The sequence below is a fragment of the Helianthus annuus genome, chromosome 1 (assembly GCF_002127325.2).
Source record: "Helianthus annuus cultivar XRQ/B chromosome 1, HanXRQr2.0-SUNRISE, whole genome shotgun sequence".
Classification (NCBI taxonomy): Eukaryota; Viridiplantae; Streptophyta; class Magnoliopsida; order Asterales; family Asteraceae; genus Helianthus; species Helianthus annuus.
This window is the reverse complement of record NC_035433.2, coordinates 116377006-116397833: the sequence shown is the minus strand read 5'-3', so window position 1 is coordinate 116397833 and position 20828 is coordinate 116377006. Positions and strand designations below refer to the sequence as shown.

Genomic DNA, 20828 nt, shown 5'->3' with positions numbered 1-20828 from the left:
CGTTCATGCTGTGTAGCATATATGCAAAAATGCACATAATATCAAGTTAAAACTTTGGAACAAAGTTTAACAAATAACCATGGAAGTTTTATTGCACACTATTTGTACAAAATACAGGGAAACACACTCAGATTTATTTTACTAAATTTTATTTATTTACTTATTGGGAAGTGCTGCTTGCTAAATTTAGGGTATCTAGAGATTTGCATTTTCTGCCACAGTGGCTAACATATACAAATTTGCCCATTTTTCATCGAGTTTATCTTCCCAAGGTGATTTCTTAATTAACTTCTGGGTTTCCTTTTTAATCTTCTTTTCTCTGATTTGTTCCTTACTTTTCTTAATAATCATATTCCTTTTTCTAGGAGAAAGCGGATATTCATAATTCGCTTTTTGCACAAATATTCCTTCTTCAGGAATTGTAGGGAGCTTTGAAAATTTAGTTTTGGATGAACTTCCCTCTTCGTAAATTGATCTATCTAATTTAAGATAGATATCTTGTAACTTTTGTTTACCCATACTGTAACTAACAAATAATCAGTTAAAAGCATATAAACACATAATCACGTAATAGTAATCAGGAAAAATTAAGTATCGTTTAAATACTTAATTATCTTAACTTAGTGGCTCTGATACCACCTTGTTTCTGTCACGGCCCCCGACCCGGTTTGACCCGTTTCAGGAGCCACGGGACAGAAATCCTGCGGTACTTTATTTATTGTGAGTTTAGCAGCGGAAATTTTATTTACAGGATCGGCTAAGTTAAAACTTTTCCCGATTATTTTAATTCACAATTCGGGATAAAACCCCGATAATTTACAATAACAAGATTTTACTGATAAAACATATTTCTTTATTTTATATTGAGCCACTATCTTAAGCTTGAAATGCTTCCCCTGCATTTTTCCTGAATTACAGCAGATCACCTGAAACATGTTTGAAAAAGATTTTGTCAGCGGGGAAATACTGAGTGAATTATTCTAGTTACTCGAAAATGACACATTTATTATAATTCACAGTGGTAAGATCTTTTACAATGTTTCTGATATCAACCAACTACCCACAGTACTTTACCACTCGACCCATTGGCCCACCTGTCCAATGGTGTCTGTGATTATGGTCATATCACCCAATGGCTGCCCCAATGGTGACGATTATCAAGTAATGTGCACAATACCCCACATACCGGCTGTAATTTGGTGATTACATAAACTTAATCACTGCAAGTTATAATTCTGAAAATAATTTGGAGTATTGTAAACAGTTAACAACTCACAAACGGTGAGAAAAGAGTTTATAAAAGAAGAATAACTCACATTGCAGATTTAGTACTGACAGAATATGATTTTAGCCCTGTTAACCTAATTTCAACAATAATGCACACAAAACAGGGTTAGTGATCAATACAGCAGTTACGATAACTCACGAGATCAAATTCTCACAAGGAATGACAAAGTGCAATACTTCAACTCATTTATCGAAATGGCGACAAACGAAAAAGTATAATACTTCAACTCATTTATCGAATTAACGACAAACGACAAAGTATAACCCAATGTGGGCGGCACTTAGACATTCTTTGGATAAATTGATCCCGGAAACTAAATCGTAATAGCGATCGAGTAATTGCCCTGTTCTGCGGCAGCACCTCGTGAACAGTGTGTGTTTAATTGTGATATAATAGCCTAATATCGACGTATAGACAGCAATTGAACGTCGCTTTTGTACCAACAGTCGACTGCCAAGGTCGGCTATTTATAGCTCGAAATTCGACTCGCATACGGACCGTATGCCTGGACCCTTGCGGTCCGTAAGGGAGCCGGTTGGCTTACGGTCCGTAAGGACTAACCCTTACGGTCCGTAAAGGGTGTGATCTAGCTTGTAGACTAGCCTTCTCAGTGGTATAGGTCTGCTGAATCAACAACATTCGAATTTCCATAATTTACAACGCATAATTCGAGATAAATATCAATTAGGGTTTAACCTCCCTGAGTTTTAGGGGCCCTGATCCTGATTCCGATTATTCCGGAAATTTCAGGGTTAGTGCGGAATTACTTGGGTGTCTCAATTAGGGTTTCCTTATTGACTAATTATTATTCTAATTATTTAATTTTAATAAGAGTTGTTACAACTGCCAAACACACTTTGTGACGTAGATTGCATGTGAATCGTTACGAACTTAAACTGATTGTGTATACGTGCATCCCATAGGACTTAACTGATTATTTGTGAGCACATAGTTTAGCATACCGAGCAAACCAAGGTGAGTTCACACTCTTACCAAGGCATGGGATTCCCGGTGGGTTGGGAATGGGATTGAATGATTACTCGTACTTTCATTGCTACTGGTTTACGTACCACTGTCCTCGGGTTGGGAAGGACACCTATAGATACAACTAGACTAGAACACATGGGAAGCCCCCACTAATCTTCGCAAACATGTCTGGGAGGCCGCGATACGAATACTAATCTTCGCAAACATGTTTGGGAGACCGCGATACGAATACAGATACAACTAGTCTAGAACACATGGGAAGCCCCCACTAATCTTCGCACACATGTCTGGAGGACCGCGATACGAACTAATACAATACATGGTTTACAAAACGAACACATGTTTTACGAAACGAATACTATAACTAAACAACCAACTGTGAACTCGCTCAACTTTGTTGTTGACTCTCTGTTACATGCCTTGCAGGTCGTTAGGTACTCATGGAGCTTGCACTGGGAGGCGCAGTCGTTGTGGGACGTGGACAGTGGATGCCATGTTAAAACATTATAACACTTTGAACTTAGTACTTATGTTTGGGTTTTCCACAATTATGCTTCCGCTAAACACTTACTATGCTTTGTTTTGAACACCTTCCATATTGTTTGGTTGAATTACATTTATTACTTATTATGTTCAATATGATTGGTGGCTTGATCCTGGTCAGTCACGCCTCCAAGCGGTGATACTCCGCGTGTGGATTTTGGGGGTGTGACATTCAGCATGGTTTTCGCGAAGAAAGTCCATGCCTACTGTGATGTCGAAACTTCCGAGTTGCATCGGAATGAGGTCGATAGGGAAGATATGATTGTTGAGCTCGAGGGTACAATCACGGAGAACAGAGTTAACGGCGACAGTTCTTCCAGTAGCGACTTCGACTTCGAATGACGAGGGGAGATAAGAGCACTTACGACTAAGGAGCTTCTCGAATTCAAACGACACAAAGCAGTTATTGGCTCCAGTATCAAACAAACATGATGCATAAATACCATTCACAAGGAACGTACCATTAACCACGTTGTTCTCAGCCTGAGCCTGACGGGCGTTGATGTTGAAGGTTCTGGCACGGGCTGCTTGCTGCTGCTGCTGAGGTTGTTGTTGCTGCTGTTGGGGCTCTTGTTTCACAACCCTATTCGGGCACATGTTTGCAAAGTGGTTAGGATTACCACATGCAAAGCAGACTCGAGCATTGACCACGGGTGCTTGAACTGCGGGTTAGCCTTGAGTGGCTGGGAGTAGAGCTTGATGAGCGGCGGCTTGAACTGGGGCTTGACGGGGACCATAGCGACAGGTTGCCATGAAATGACCGTAGAGATTGCAGTGGGCGCAGAAACGACAGGCGATTCCCACTGGATGATGATATGAGCAGGTCGGGCAGAGTGGGTGGGGACCTATGTAAGCACGCTTTGCTGGCGGTGCATTGGTCACTGGAGCTGGTCGGTGATGTGACTGTTGCTGAGCCGGTACGGTCTGCAGAGGGGCAGTAATTGTTGCGACAGCACAGTTCTTGTTGTTGGAGCTACCATTGTTGTGCTTCTTCTTGCGACGTGATGACTTGGATGGTTGAGCAGTGGAGTCGGTGGTTGGTGCCGTGGTAGCTTGATGCAGAGACTTGGATGGCTTATCCCAGAAACCGACTTTTACTCGCTTGTCATTGATCTCGGTGGCAAGCAAGTAAGTCTCTTCAGTTGATGATGTCTTGGCGGCATGAACAAAGTCGGCAACACAAACAGGTAGAGCTCGAATGTACTTCTTGATGGCCATGTCTGGCGTCTTGACTTGATCGGGACAGATAATGCTAAGCTGCTTGAAGCGAGCAGTTAAAGCAGCGTTGTCACCATCCTTCTGCTTGATGTTCCAAAACTCGTCCTCCAGCTTTTGGCGTTCATGGGGAGGGCAGAATTCGTCCATCATGATGGCCTTCAGCTCTTCCCAAGTCAGCTCATAAGCTGCATCATTCCCACGTTTGTTTCGTTCGGCCGTCCACCAGTCTAGAGCTCGGGGCTGGAAAACGCCGGTTGCATTTAGGGTACGGAGATTTTCAGGACAGCCGCTTTGGCGCAGAGTGACTTCAACTGAATCAAACCATTGAAACATGGCGGTAGGACCATCTTCTCCAGTAAACTCTTTTGGTCTGCATGCTTTAAACTGTTTGAAGCTGAAAACGGTCTTGTTGGCATCTTTTAGAGCATCGGTTCGCGACTCCTCAGACGATTTGCTGATGTTTTCGTACACCTCGCTCACAGCTTTTGCCACTTGCTTGGCGATGATAGCAGCGAGACGCTTGTCTCTCTTCTCTTGGCGAGTTAGAGGGGTTCGGTGTCCAGATGACGATATGGTCTGCAACAGACATCGTCGTAGGTCTCAGACACAACAAATCGAATCTCACCTCACACGTCTACTACTTACTAAGGGTTAGGAACACGATAAGGCATGAATCACATAAACACATAGGCATAAAACCACAGATTCGCGTAATCACAGAAACACAGAAGCACATAGAGCACAAAATCACAGAAGCACATAAGCACATCAAGCACAGAATCACATAAACACAGAAACACATTAACGTAGAAGCACATTCCTATTTAATCACAGAGACAACTAGGTACGTGGTTTTCCTATAAGCACATAGAGCATTCTGACTGCCTCAAGATCCTATCATTCAAGGTTCGCGTGTCGTTCGTATATTCGGCCGCGCATAGTATATCGAGTAGCATCGTATAGTCGTATAGCATGTCGAGTAGTATAGTATAATCGTAGCACTATATTGTCTAAAATGGCAGCGACTTGTTAGCGTGTTGAGATAGAAAAGCAATGCGAGTCGTGTGTGTCGATCGAAGTGATAGCAAAAAATCGAGCGAACATCAAAATTAAACACATAAACAGGCAACCACACTTAAAACACATAAAATCAACGAATCATCAGAGTCTGCGGTTGCGGGCTCAGAATCGAGACACATAAAATCGAGAAATAGATTGTCTGCGGCTAATAGACGTCGACTACCCAAAGTGATTCGACTATTCACATTAGACTTGTCGTCACATTTCGACCTTAAGGTTCGCGTTTCTGCCTCGATTCTTGGGCTTTCAACACGCATTCCTTAGGTCGTACTCGTGAGTTCAGGTCGTTGGAGTCTGTCGAGGCTTTGGTGAGATAAATAAAATCCGGAACAAGTTGTCAAGGTTAGGGTCTCACCCCTAGCTTAGCAACTTCTTCCTTGTTTTAGTAAAATTTGAGGAGATTATTCATCAAAATATGGATTTCACTCCTGATTTGGTATAATTCTCCTCGTTTGTTGTTGGAAATAATGGGAAAATCATCGATAAATTGATAAAATCAGTATTGACCAAACAATTTAGTCGAGAGTTTGCGGCTTTCACACCTATTCTTCACTAAATCGCTTGACTTTATTTTTAGATTCGAATGCAGTGATAGCGAAGAGTAACAGGATATAGCACATACGCTTGGTCTGTTGGTTCCTAACTATAGTCTAGGTCTCTAAAACAGTGACCCGGACTAGGTCGTGTCTAGCCTAATTCCCTATAGTTATGGCTCTGATACCAATCTGTCACACCCCAACCGATGGCGGAATCATCGGGGCATGGCACTGAGCGAAACAGATTGTCCAGAAGTTTCCACAACAACTATTAATACTATTCAGTTAAATGATACGTCCCATACCGTATCCCAAATAATACAATAAATTATTACAGATAACAACCAGTCAAGTAATTCTGTTCCGACAACTCAGATCTAAATAAAATAATATAAATATTGTTTCTGCTTCTAAAGACCCCTAGATTGACTGCTACAGACAACTATTTGTTGGGGGCTCTAGACGCTTTATTCTAGCCTCGCTTCCCTAGCAAGAATGCATCTTAAACACCTGTCACATATGTCACGGCCCTTGCCCCGGTTTGACCCGGTTCAGAGCCGCGGAACAGGAAATCCCGTGGTATTAAATTTAAGCGACAGCGGAAGTCTTTTAATACAGGATCTTTTGAAACTGCCCGTTTACATAATTTAGGGATAAAACTTTGTAATTTACAATAAGGTGATTTCACTAGGAAATCTTTATGTTACAAAACATGTTTCTTTATTTATTTACATTGAGCCACTTCTCTAAGCTTGTAGTGCTTCACGGCACTTTTCTTGGATCACAACAGATCACCTGAAACATGTTTGAAAAAGGTTTTGTCAGCGGGGAAATACCGAGTGAATCATTCAGTTTAATGAAAACGACACATTTGTTATAATTTACAGTATTAAGAGCGATTACAATGTTTCTATATCAACCATATACCCACAGTATTTGTCACTCGACTACCCATTGGCTATCTCGTTGTCCAAATGGTGTCTGTGACTATGGTCAGATCACCCATTGGCTAACTTGTTGTCCAATGGTGACGGGAAATAAGTAATGTATACAAAACCCCACATACCGGCTGTAACTTGGTGATTACAAAGACTTAATCCTTGTAATTATAACTTTGAAAATAATTTGGAGTTTCGTAAAACAGTTGATAAAAAGAGAATGACTCACATTGCAGATTTAACGAGCAGTGTATAAGCCTACTGATTAGCCTTGTTTAACCTAATTTAAATAATAATGCACACAAACTGGGTTAGTAACTAATACAGAAGTTACGACAATTCACGAGATTAAACCCTCACAACGATTGACAAAGTGCAATACTTAAATATCCAGCGGATTCACAACGAATGACAGAGTATAGCCCGAGTTCGGGCAACACTCAAACATCCTATCGAAATCACGATGAATAACAAAGTATAAACCCAATTTGAGCAGCACTCAAACAATCGTTGGATAGTTTCAATCGATCGAACGTTGAATCATAATAGCGATCGAGTTAATACCCGGTATCGGCGCAGCACCTCGCTACTAATTGAAATTTCGACTTTACAGTGGTATGAACTCGTTTTTATGAAAATTGTTCGACACCAGTGGACTGTGGAGGTAACAGGCTATTTATAGCTGAAATTAGGGTTTTACGCGGCCCGCGTAAGCCTTCGGCTTACTTTTACGCGGCCCGCCTGGCCGCCTAGTCTAGGCGTAGGCTTGATTGGTCACAAGTAGGTCCCCAGCTGGTCAACACGTGGCCCCGGCATCCTTATCCGGTCAACCTTAAGTTGACGCGGCCCGCGTAAGGCTTAGCTATCCCTTACGCGGCCCGCCTAAAACCTAGAATTTTGTTTTTCTTGATTTTTCAAGCTGGTTACGGTTTTAGGGGTCCGGGTTTTCATGTATGACTAAGTTAGGGACATTTTTTGAAGGTCCTTACAACATACGTTAAAATAAAGTCAATACATATAATGTAAAGGTGAGCATACAAGCTTGATATAGCATACGGAGTTCGAAATAGTTTACGCATAACCAGCACGTACACAGAGGGAAACGAAGCATGTTAATTATCGACATGGATCTATCGATACCAATGACTGCGGGTTGACTATCCGAGACAGTTCGCAATACATGATTACCACCGTAATCCATGCAAGTAATTGTCCTTAACAACCCCCGTGTGAACGGGTGCTGAGTCCAAACTATAGTACTACGTCGTTAAGGCAGGTAGACAGCATTCCATGTGTAAACACAATCAACAAGCATTCATTTAGTCATGTAATACATGCATAATTGGTTAGCCTTTAAAGTAGTTGAGTAGTATGTTCGATTGTGTTTTAGATAGGTAACGTATGTAACACCCAAAAGTGCTAAAGCAAAAAGGGTTCGAGTATACTCACAACGATTGGTTGATGGATTGAAGGGAGCGCTTGAGAGTATGGTTAGCCTGAATAGTTCGATAGCATAACGATGAGTAACACGCAAAATGGAAACAAGTGATGATGGGTCGAACAGCCTGGTCGATCGAACAGTTGGTTCGATCGAACGGGTTGTTCGTTCGGCTGGACAGTCCGTTCGGACATCCTATTCGATCGCCCGGTAGGCTCGATCGGTTTGACTGTTCGAGTGGATTGTTTCTTCCTTTGAGTAGGATGTGTTTGTGTATGATGGCTTATCCTTTTGAAGTTTTTGTTGTAGTATTTGAGAACACTGAAGTGTCCTTACCTTTCAGGTCGATCGATCGAACGGTCTATTCGATCGGCTGGCTTAACCGATCGGTTAGGAACTTCAGAAATGGGTCCTCAGTAGAATGTCACCTGATCGGACAGCATGTTCGATCGGGTGGCACTCCAACACGTTGAACGAATTGAAAATCGATTAAGTGTTGAAGCATAGTATCTCATGATCCGATGAGTAATGTTATCAAACAGCTCGTTCGATCGAACCTCACTTCGATCAATACCATACTTCATAAAATTATCAAAGTGTGGGGCCACTTACTAACCGATCGGCTGGCCCGGTCGATCGGCTGGGCTGTTCGTTCGAACAGCCTGTCCGATCGGTCAGCTTACTGACCTGGTCGGCCTGTTCGTCTAACACTTGGCTGTCCTGGTTTGTTTGACGTTATATCGAGGTATTTTGACAATGAGTTGAACCATGGAACCTTCGTTCTTACTTGTTTCCCCTACTCGGACAGGAATCACCCAAGTCCGGCAGGTGAACGGTTCGGAACGGTAGTTTAACGTTTAACCCGAAGCTGGTGCACCTCGTTGATAGAATCCAAATCTCGAACCACACAATCATTAGAATGATTTGTGAGTTGGCTCAAGCTCCGTTTCTACCGGTTTGAAGGCATTGAGTGTAAAAGAGTTGAAAGAAAGTTGGAAATCATTCTTTCAATCCTTCACATCATGTAAGTGTTTAGATCTGTGATAGATCTTAGTGTGTTTATGTGGAACTCGGCTAGATCCAGATGATTCTTGGTGGATTGAGGCCAAAACATGATGTTCTTGAAGAACACCATGATGACATCATCCTAGAATGCTTGGATCTTGATGATTTCACGGTTAGAAATCAAGATTTGAAAGATAGAAAGGTGTAGGGGCATGTATTGATCAAGAAAGTACAAGATTTAGGATGAAAACTTACCGAAATCGGAAGAAATCTGAGAAAAGAAGGGGAGCACGAGCTGGTCGGTCAGAGAGTTTCCAAAAGTGGAAAGAATGACAATGACAGGCCTATTTATAGGCTTCCCAAAGAGGAGACATGGCGGTAGGACCATCTTCTCCAGTAAACTCTTTTGGTCCGCATGCTTTAAACTGTTTGAAGCTGAAAACGGTCTTGTTGGCATCTTTTGGAGCATCGGTTCGCGACTCCTCAGACGATTTGCTGACGTTTTCGTACACCTCGCTCACAGCTTTTGCCACTTGCTTGGCGATGATAGCAGCGAGGCGCTTGTCTCTCTTCTCTTGGCGAGTTAGAGGGGTTCGGTGTCCAGATGACGACATGGTCTGCAACAGACATCGTCGTAGGTCTCAGACACAACAAATCGAGTCTCACCTCACACGTCTACTACTTACTAAGGGTCAGGAACACGATAAGGCATGAATCACATAAACACATAGGCATAAAACCACAGATTCGCGTAATCACAGAAACACAGAAGCACATAGAGCACAGAATCACAGAAGCACATAAGATCATCAACCACAGAATCACATAAACACAGAAACACAGAAACGTAGAAGCACATTCCTATTTAATCACAGAGGCAACTAGGTACGTGGTTTTCCTATAAGCACATAGAGCATTCTGACTGCCTCAAGATCCTATCATTCAAGGTTCGCGTGTCATTCGTATATTCGGCCGCGTATAGTATATCGAGTAGCATCGTATAGTCGTATAGCATGTCGAGTAGTATAGTATAATCGTAGCACTATATTGTCTAAAATGGCAGCGACTTGTTAGCGTGTTGAGATAGAAAAGCAATGCGAGTCGTGTGTGTCGATCGAAGTGTTAGAAAAAAATCGAGCGAACATCAAAATTAAACACATAAACAGGCAACCACACTTAAAACATATAAAATCGACGAATCATCAGAGTCTGCGGTTGCAGGCTCAGAATCGAGACACATAAAATCGAGAAGTAGATTGTCGGCGGCTAATAGACGTCGACTACCCAAAGTGATTCGACTATTCACATTAGACTTGTCGTCACATTTCTTGGGCTTTCAACACGCATTCCTTAGGTCGTACTCGTGAGTTCAGGTCGTTGGAGTCCGCCGAGGCTTTGGTGAGATAAATAAAATCCGGAACAAGTTGTCAAGGTTAGGGTCTCACCCCTAGCTTAGCAACTTCTTCCTTGTTTTAGTAAAATTTGAGGAGATTATTCATCAAAATATGGATTTCACTCCTGATTTGGTATAATTCTCCTCGTTTGTTATTGGAAATAATGGGAAAATCATCGATAAATTGATAAAATCAGTATTGACCAAACAATTTAGTCCAGAGTTTGCGGCTTTCACACCTATTCTTGACTAAATCGCTTGACTTTATTTGTAGATTCGAGTGCAGTGATAGCGAAGAGTAACAGGATATAGCACATACGCTTTGTCTGTTGGTTCCTAACGATAGTCTAAGTCTCTAAGACAGCGACCCGGACTAGGTCGTGTCCAGCCTAATTCCCTATAGTTATGGCTCTGATACCAATCTGTCACACCCCAACCGATGGCGGAATCATCGGGGCATGGCACTGAGCGAAACAGATTGTCCAGAAGTTTCCACAACAACTATTAATACTATTCAGTTAAATGATACATCCCATACCGTATCCCAAATAATACAATAAAATTTATTACAGATAACAACCAGTCAAGTAATTGTGTTCCGACAACTCAGATTTAAATAAAATAATATAAATATTGTTTCTGCTTCTAAAGACCCCTAGATTGACTGCTACAGACAACTATTTGTTGGGGGCTCTAGACGCTTTATTCTAGCCTTGCTTCCCTAGCAAGAATGCATCTTAAACACCTGTCACATATGTCACGGCCCTTGCCCCAGTTTGACCCGGTTCAGAGCCGCGGAACAGGAAATCCCGTGGTATTAAATTTAAGCGACAGCGGAAGTCTTTTAATACAGGATCTTTTAAAACTTCCCGTTTACATAATTTAGGGATAAAACTTTGTAATTTACAATAAGGTGATTTCACTAGGAAATCTTTATTTTACAAAACATGTTTCTTTATTTATTTACATTGAGCCACTTCTCTAAGCTTGTAGTGCTTCACGGCACTTTTCTTGGATCACAACAGATCACCTGAAACATGTTTGAAAAAGGTTTTGTCAGCGGGGAAATACTGAGTGAATCATTCAGTTTAATGAAAACGACACATTTGTTATAATTTACAGTATTAAGAGCGATTACAATGTCTCTATATCAACCATATACCCACAGTATTTGTCACTCGACTACCCATTGGCTATCTCGTTGTCCAAATGGTGTCTGTGACTATGGTCAGATCACCCATTGGCTAACTTGTTGTCCAATGGTGACGGGAAATAAGTAATGTATACAAAACCCCACATACCGGCTGTAACTTGGTGATTACAAAGACTTAATCCTTGTAATTATAACTTTGAAAATAATTTGGAGTTTCGTAAAACAGTTGATGAAAAGAGAATGACTCACATTGCAGATTTAACGAGCAGTGTATAAGCCTACTGATTAGCCTTGTTTAACCTAATTTAAATAATAATGCACACAAACTGGGTTAGTAACTAATACAGCAGTTATGACAATTCACGAGATTAAACCCTCACAACGATTGACAAAGTGCAATACTTAAATATCCAGCGGATTCACAACGAATGACAGAGTATAGCCCGAGTTCGGGCAACACTCAAACATCCTGTCGAAATCACGATGAATAAGAAAGTATAAACCCAATTTGAGCAGCATTCAAACAATCGTTGGATAGTTTCAATCGATCGGACGTTGAATCGTAATAGCGATCGAGTTAATACCCGGTATCGGCGCAGCACCTCGCTACTAATTGAAATTTCGACTTTACAGTGGTATGAACTCGTTTTTATGAAAATTGTTCGACACCAGTGGACTGTGGAGGTAACAGGCTATTTATAGCTGAAATTAGGGTTTTACGCGGCCCGCGTAAGCCTTCGGCTTACTTTTACGCGGCCCGCCTGGCCGCCTAGTCTAGGCGTAGGCTTGATTGGTCACAAGTAGGTCCCCAGCTGGTCAACACGTGGCCCCGACATCCTTATCCGGTCAACCTTAACTTGACACGGCCCGCGTAAGGCTAGGCTATCCCTTACGCGGCCCGCCTAAAACCCAGAATTTTGTTTTTCTTGATTTTTCAAGCTGGTTAGGGTTTTAGGGGTCCGGGTTTTCATGTATGACTAAGTTAGGGACATTTTTTGAAGGTCCTTACAACAAACGTTAAAATAAAGTCAATACATATAATGTAAAGGTGAGCATACAAGCTTGATATAGCATATGGAGTTCGAAATAGTTTACGCATAACCAGCACGTACACAGAGGGAAACGAAGCATGTTAATTATCGACATGGATCTATCGATACCAATGACTGCGGGTTAACTATCTGAGACAGTTCGCAATACATGATTACCACCGTAATCCATGCAAGTAATTGTCCTTAACAACCCCCGTGTGAACGGGTGCTGAGTCCAAACTATAGTACTACGTCGTTAAGGCAGGTAGACAGCATTCCACGTGTAAACACAATCAACAAGCATTCACTTAGTCATGTAATACATGCATAATTGGTTAGCCTTTAAAGTAGTTGAGTAGTATGTTCGATTGTGTTTTAGATAGGTAACGTATGTAACACCCAAAAGTGCTAAAGCAAAAAGGGTTCGAGTATACTCACAGCGATTGGTTGATGGATTGAAGGGAGCGCTTGAGAGTATGGTTAGCCTGAATAGTTCGATAGCATAACGATGAGTAACACGCAAAATGGAAACAAGTGATGATGGGTCGAACAGCCTGGTCGATCGAACAGTTGGTTCGATCGAACGGGTTGTTCGTTCGGCTGGACAGTCCGTTCGGACATCCTATTCGATCGCCCGGTAGGCTCGATCGGTTTGACTGTTCGAGTGGATTGTTTCTTCCTTTGAGTAGGATGTGTTTGTGTATGATGGCTTATCCTTTTGAAGTTTTTGTTGTAGTATTTGAGAACACTGAAGTGTCCTTACCTTTCAGGTCGATCGATCGAACGGTCTATTCGATCGGCTGGCTTAACCGATCGGTTAGGAACTTCTGAAATGGGTCCTCAGTAGAATGTCACCTGATCGGATAGCATGTTCGATCGGGTGGCACTCCAACACGTTGAACGAATTGAAAATCGATTAAGTGTTGAAGCATAGTATCTCATGATCCAATGATTAATGTTATCAAACAGCTCGTTCGATCGAACATCACTTCGATCAATACCATACTTCATAAAATTGTCAGAGTGTGGGGCCACTTACTAGCCGATCGGCTGGCCCGGTCGATCGGCCGACATGTCCGATCGGCTGGGCTGTTCGTTCGAACAGCCTGTCCGATCGGTCAGCTTTCTGACCTGGTCGGCCTGTTCGTCTAACACTTGGCTGTCCTGGTTTGTTTGACGTTATATCGAGGTATTTTGACAATGAGTTGAACCATGGAACCTTCGTTCTTACTTGTTTCCCCTGCTCGGACAGGAATCACCCAAGTCCGGCCGGTGAACGGTTCGGAACGGTAGTTTAACGTTTAACCCGAAGTCGGTGCACCTCGTAGATAGAATCCAAATCTTGAACCACACAATCATTAGAATGATTTGTGAGTTGGCTCAAGCTCCGTTTCTACCTGTTTGAAGGCATTGAGTGTAAAAGAGTTGAAAGAAAGTTGAAAATCATTCTTTCAATCCTTCACATCATGTAAGTGTTTAGATCTGTGATAGATCTTAGTGTGTTTATGTGGAACTCGGCTAGATCCAGATGATTCTTGGTGGATTGAGGCCAAAACATGATGTTCTTGAAGAACACTATGATGACATCATCCTAGAATGCTTGGATCTTGACGATTTCACGGTTAGAAATCAAGATTTGAAAGATAGAAAGGTGTAGGGGCATGTATTGATCAAGAAAGTACAAGATTTAGGATGAAAACTTGCCGAAATCGGAAGAAATCTGAGAAAAGTAGGGGAGCACGAGCTGGTCGGTCAGAGAGTTTCCAAAAGTGGAAAGAATGACAATGACAGGCCTATTTATAGGCTTCCCAAAGAGGAAAGGGCTGGCCGATCGGCCAGGCATCCCGATCGGACAGCCTACTCGATCGGACAGTCTGTCCGATCGGTTTGGTTGTTCGATCGGCTAAGAGCCTGATCGATCCACAGCCTGTTTCGAGTGTTCGGCGCGACGATTTCTGATATTTCGATTTCGATTGAAGATGATACGAGTACGATAGAGTTTCCTATTCAAATTACTTTTAATCCCAACCACTATATCTACATATAAGCATCTATATCTCGCGTAACCTCTTTTCCACTACTATCATGATTCGATTTCCGTTGCATTTGATTGAGTTTCAAGTTTCGATTTGATTGATTCGATTGATCACCACACAAAACATAAAGTAAGCACGCACAGGTAACACACAAGGCACACACACAAGTAATATAACACCAAATTCGCATAATTCGAGTTTCGAGTTCGATTGATGATTCGATTAGCTTGATTATAGATTGATTAACTTTATCGCATTGTTACTTCCTACTATTCACAGTCGTAAATCGTTTCGCGTCGATTAAACATTCGATTACTTCGAATCCTTTGATTGACAACACTTACTCCACATAATACAAAACATAAAATAGACTAATTACAGTCAAGAAGTCAAAGTTGACTTGGACTTTGACTTTGACTTTGACTTTGACTTTGACATTCGAAAACACGGAGTGTTACAAAAAGTATGCATATTTTAGACCAAATCAACCTCTATAATAATGTAACAACTTATATCACAAATCTTATTACGTAATAGCATAAAAACAATTAAGTTCTCATTATATTTAATGTATAATCATGTAATAAGCATAACTTTAATAAAAAACATTATACACTCAAAAAAACTATAATAACGTAATTACGTCGTGATACATAATCACGTGACATTACACTTGTGATATATGGTATGTGATGTCACACCCCGACCTGCAGCAGATATGGTACAGGGCATGATGATTGTCCATAGCTTATGACACTATTATAAGTTATAGTATATAAAGTCATCAAATTAAATTTTTCACACGTAATCATAGAAAACATTTAACATATTTCAAAAGATAAATGGTTATGAACAAAAATCCAATTTATTACTAAGGCATGTTCTACGTGTCTTTGCCTTCAACTCTATCAGCTGCTTGTGTACCTGCATCATACGTAAAAAGGTTTGGGTCAACAAAATGTTAGTAAATTAATTTTTAAATAAAATGTTTTGCTTTGTTAATTGATTTATGTTACTTAGAAATTTTTTTAAACAAATATAATTAACATGCAATTTCACGTTTGGTAGAAACATCCATAATTACCTCAATCAACAAATCACCACAATCACAATATAGATACGATAGAAATAATAAGACTCAAATACTATAGCAAGCATTAGTCTCAAGCCCTGAAGAGCGAGTCTAGTACTGGTGGCGATACTAGGCTACAACCCATAGCCGTGGGGAACCTAGTCAGCCATGTGGATCCACGCGAAACATGTGATACAAAGCGAGTAAACACATAGATACACATATATGCAATGATACTAGAAATAAAAGAAACGATGATAGGGCTGTCCAAAAAGATCGCGGCTCAGAGCTCACTCGGAGCTCATTCGGATTTAGCTCGGAAAAAGCTCGCTCGATATGGCTCAGTTTGAAAGTGAGCCAAGCCGGCTCGGCTCGTGATGAGCCAAATTGGCTCGGTTTGGCTCGCTTGGTAGCCCGGCCAGGCTTAGCTCGAATTATTTTACTTATAATATATTTTATTTTTAAATACATATAATATATTACAAAAAAGTGATTATTATTTACATGTATTTAGCCTTGTTGTTTGATATCTATGACATATTTAAAGGTTGATTGTCGTGCTAATGAAAAAATATTGTATTTACTTGAAATATAAAACTTATTTTGCGTTGTTGAACGTCATTTTCGCTTGTAATGTGTTAGGTTGAACTTATTTTGAATATGTTCTTTTGAAGTATTGAATAATATTTCAGAATACTGAATTTTGAGAGTTATGTATTAATTTTTATTTTTAAAATCGAGTCAAACCAAGCAGAGCCGAGCCCGAGCTTAGATTTTCAGATCGGTTTCAAATCCGAGCCGAGCCCGAGCTTAGATTTTCAGCTCGGTTTCAAATCCGAGCTAGCTCGGTTTACAATTGAGCCGAGCCCTAGCTTGCCCTAGCTCGGCTCGGCTTGGCTCATGAATAGCCCTTAGTGATACATTGACTTTGCATGTTATTTAATCAAATAGAAAATAATAGAAAACATAAGACATGATACACCCTAAATATATTAATGACTAAAAAGGGAGAGAAATAAATCTATTTCGATGATCTTTAACCAAGCACAACCATTTAAGTTGTTCATGCAGAGGATAGATTCGAATGACTTATCCTAAATTGGAATGATGAATATGTTCAAATATAACTATATATAAGTGCCTGTAAACGAATCGAACGTTCATGAACTGTTCGTGAACTTGTTCGACGGGAAGTTCGTTTATGTTCGTTTATTTAATAAACGAACAAACACGAACAAAAAAATTTGTTCATTTAATTAAATGGACGAACATGAACACACCTTGTGTTCGTTCATTTATGCTCGTGAACGTTCGTTTGAGTTCATTCATTTATGTTCATGAACGTTCGTTTATGCTCGTTTATTAAGTTCGTTTAAATTTTAGTAAATACATAAATAGTTATATTTACATAAATATTAGGTTTTATAACTAGGAGGGCCGCTAAAATGAAAACCACCTCCAGTTGTAAAAACCATGAGAACTACACTGTACGAGGCGAGTTGGACCAAAATTTTTTTTCATAAACGTAGATGCGTGTATTATAAACACATTTGTAAAAAAAATCAAAAAAAACATGTCGTGTGTGTAGTTTTGAGCACCACAAGTTTGTGTTTACGGGTACCGTAAATTTTATTTTAAATAAAATTTACGGTACCCGTAAACACAAACTTGTGGTGCTCAAAACTACACACATGACATGTTTTTTTTTTTTTTGATTTTTTTTTTACAAATGTGTTTATAATACACGCATCTACGTTTACGGTACCCGTAAACACAAATTTGTGGTGCTCAAAACTACACACACGACATTTTTTTTTTTTGAATTTTTTTTACAAATGTGTTTATAATACACGCATCTACGTTTATGAAAAAAAAATTGGTCCAACTCGACCCGGATCAAAAAGTTCTCATGGTTCTTACAACTGGAGGTGGTTTTCATTTTAGCGGTCCCCATAACTATTTATATAAATATAACTAATTAGTAATTGAGTTTTCTAGTAATAAATAATGAAATTTTAATTTTTTTTTAGATCGTAACTGATCATTTACTTAATATTTATATAAAAAAACTACTTAATTTTAGTATCTATGAACCCTAATTAGATGTGTTTTCGGATGAACTATAATATATTATATTAGACTTGTTTGTTTGTGCTCACTAATGTTAATTTGTGTTTATTTATATTTGTTCAATTATGTTCATTTGTGTTCGCTTATGTTTGTTCAATCATTTTAATTTATGTTTGTATATGTTTTTCAAATATGTTCACTTATATTTTTTGCTTGTTTATGTTCGTTTGTGTTTATTTATGTTCGTGAACTGTTCGTTTAAGCTTTAAATGAACGTACATAAACGAACGCGAACATGCCCGATTTCTTAATGAACGAACACGAACATGCCTATGTTTGTGTTCGTTCAGTTCGTTTACAGGCCTCTATATATATATATATATATATATATATATATATAAGTAAATGAAAGTTCTAGAAGGATCAAGGATTAAAAGGAATATAAGATTTTGTATTGGATTTTGGATCAAGTTGGTTTAGTAAATATATTAGAACTAGTGTTTTTCATAGTCGCGCGTTGCGCGATTGACATGGTAGGCAAACACCTCACCTTCAAATGAAGAGGATAAACGCACATTTGTAAGCAGCAGACCCAGATAGGCTTTATAATCCATAAAATGTTGGTAACTCCTAAATAACCCTGTGCTGATGGTTGTACTTTCTGCACATCTTTCATGTAGTGCTTTGTGCCCACCCTATCAAGAGCTCCACCAAAACTTGATTTATCACATACAAACTAATCGCATTCGTTAAATCTAGCCGCGTTCTCTACAACAGATCCATAATCAACAAACTATACACAACAAAACTTTATATAATTCAAAGTTTAATTAGTTTGAGCGTTTGTGTTTATACCTCTCTGAATCCTCCGGTTCTATTGTTGAACAAATCTAACCCGTCTCGTCACCGTTGTCTGAGTTAACCAAATGAAAGAAATCCGTATAAGCCTCATAGCTTCCGGTCACCACCCATTCATTATCCAAACCACCACCCTTGACAACCATCTCAGTAACCACCATGTAACCTCCATTTGTCTACCGGCTTGTGGTGGTTCTGTCACCCGAAACATCACTTGTACTCGTCGTCAAACATCATCACACCAGCCATCATGTAAATCTCTTTTGGCCTCCATAATTCTAGCTAGCCAACCCATCAATAACAACCACCACATTAACCATCACATTTCGTTTTAAATCACCGAAATCACCTTACATGTAATCGGTTAAATAAAATTAAGCAATCGGGATCACATTTCATTCTAAATCACCGAAATCACCTTACATGTAATCGGTTAAATAAAATTAAGCAATCGGGTCTCAACTTGGCGATAACCATCACCTCAACATCAATGTCACGGTCGGAACCCTTGTCAGAAACCAAACAGCTATCGTTACCATTTTCGCCACCACCGTCATCATTATCGGACCACCGCTAAGCTACACAAACGTACCTATCGATTAAGACCAAATTTCTCAACAAAGAATTAACACCAAATTTACCAATCGATTAACACCTAATCTGTCTTCCTTATCACAAATCAACCAATTCAGGGAAAAGCGTACCACATACACATATGTATCAACACATTTGCAAACACCGGAGAAACATTAAAAATAAAACACACAATAAAAACAAATCTAAGGCTCAGAGTTTCAAAAGAAGCTGGCTGCAAGGTGGGTTGCAGTTCTATACCTACCATCCACCACCCTTGCCGCACCAACTTTATCAATGATTCTATATGAATTTGATACTCATCACAGCCTAACAACCGTCAGCTTCAGCACAGCCAACCATACATTCCACCAGCAGAAACCCAGTAAGAGAAAGAAGGGTTTGGGGGTTAGGGTTTCAGATTTGCAAGCAACGGCGATACCTGCGGCGGCGATGGCGGTGGCGGCAGTGAAAGTAACCGACAGTGGTTATAGCCAACCACACAAATGAAACACTATAAACCACCACCACCATCATCAGCGAGGTGTGTAACCGGGGTTATGAGGCCGCCAGGAGGCCATGGCCGGCGACTCCTCATCTGCCTAGTCCTCTGATGAGAACACTGATGTCTGTTGCTTGATGTTGAACAGAGAAAGCAAAAAGGGGGGGGAAAGGTAAACGAACGTGTGTCTAATTTGGTGATGAGGCTGTCACCGCCAAAAGGGCCAACCAGGTCTCACCACCACCAAACGACCCAATGAATAATGGCCAGCAGATGTCAGACACTATTCATTCAACTTGCTTATTATCATATATAGATTAAATGATTTATGAAAAGTAATATTGACTCATCATTATAATATAAGTAATTAATAATTAATAATAAAGTTGTAAAAGAAAATACAATAAGTAGATTTGTTTAAATAATAAATGATTTTGTATAAAAAAAATGGAATTCCTAAATGAATGAGATAAACTTATTTTAAAGGTTTGTATATAATTACTTTGAGAAAAAAAAAAATATTTTCTAAACATGTTTAAGTTTTAGATAAAAAAATCATTTGGTAATCAATATCTAAGAGAGAGAAATGTGGTGTATGTGGGCGTGCTTAAATAATTCACCCATTATTTGAAGCATACAAGCACACAAAATAATTTGGTTACAACACACATTCATGCATGTCGCACATACGTGTTCATAAAAAGATCGGAGGGGTTGAGATTCGAAACTTCGAATGATGCATATGGGTTGTGATCATCTACTCAGTAGCGAAGCCTGAAAATTTCCATCGGGGGATCATAAGTTACCGAACCTAAAAATTCTATATAAGTAATTTCTTTTTTATAAAACCGAGGGGTCGAAAACGTATATACCTAAAAAATTATACACGAAACGTACACACATAACCCTACTGAGCGAAAAGTTCGGGGGTCGGGCGCCCCCAGCCCCTTGAAAGCTACGCCCCTACATCTACTCCAACAATTTCCTACTATCGTTTATCTTCAATATTTATTCACTTTAGTGCATTACAACAATCATAAGAACGCCTATAGAATAACGGTTGGTATCGATACCTTATGTCCGAAAGGAAAGGACGATTTGATTGGT

At 40.0% G+C, this 20828-nt stretch overlaps 1 protein-coding gene across 1 annotated transcript in view; it reads right to left on the bottom strand.

Annotated features, from left to right (window-relative positions):
• LOC110930031 overlaps positions 1-18807 on the bottom strand; it is a 62901-nt gene extending 44094 nt beyond the window's left edge. Inside the window, exon 1 of the mRNA XM_035988835.1 lies at positions 18684-18807. Within this exon, the coding sequence (XP_035844728.1) occupies positions 18684-18807 (124 nt within the window). The remainder of the gene's footprint in view (positions 1-18683) is intronic.
• Positions 18808-20828: the final 2021 nt, after the last annotated feature.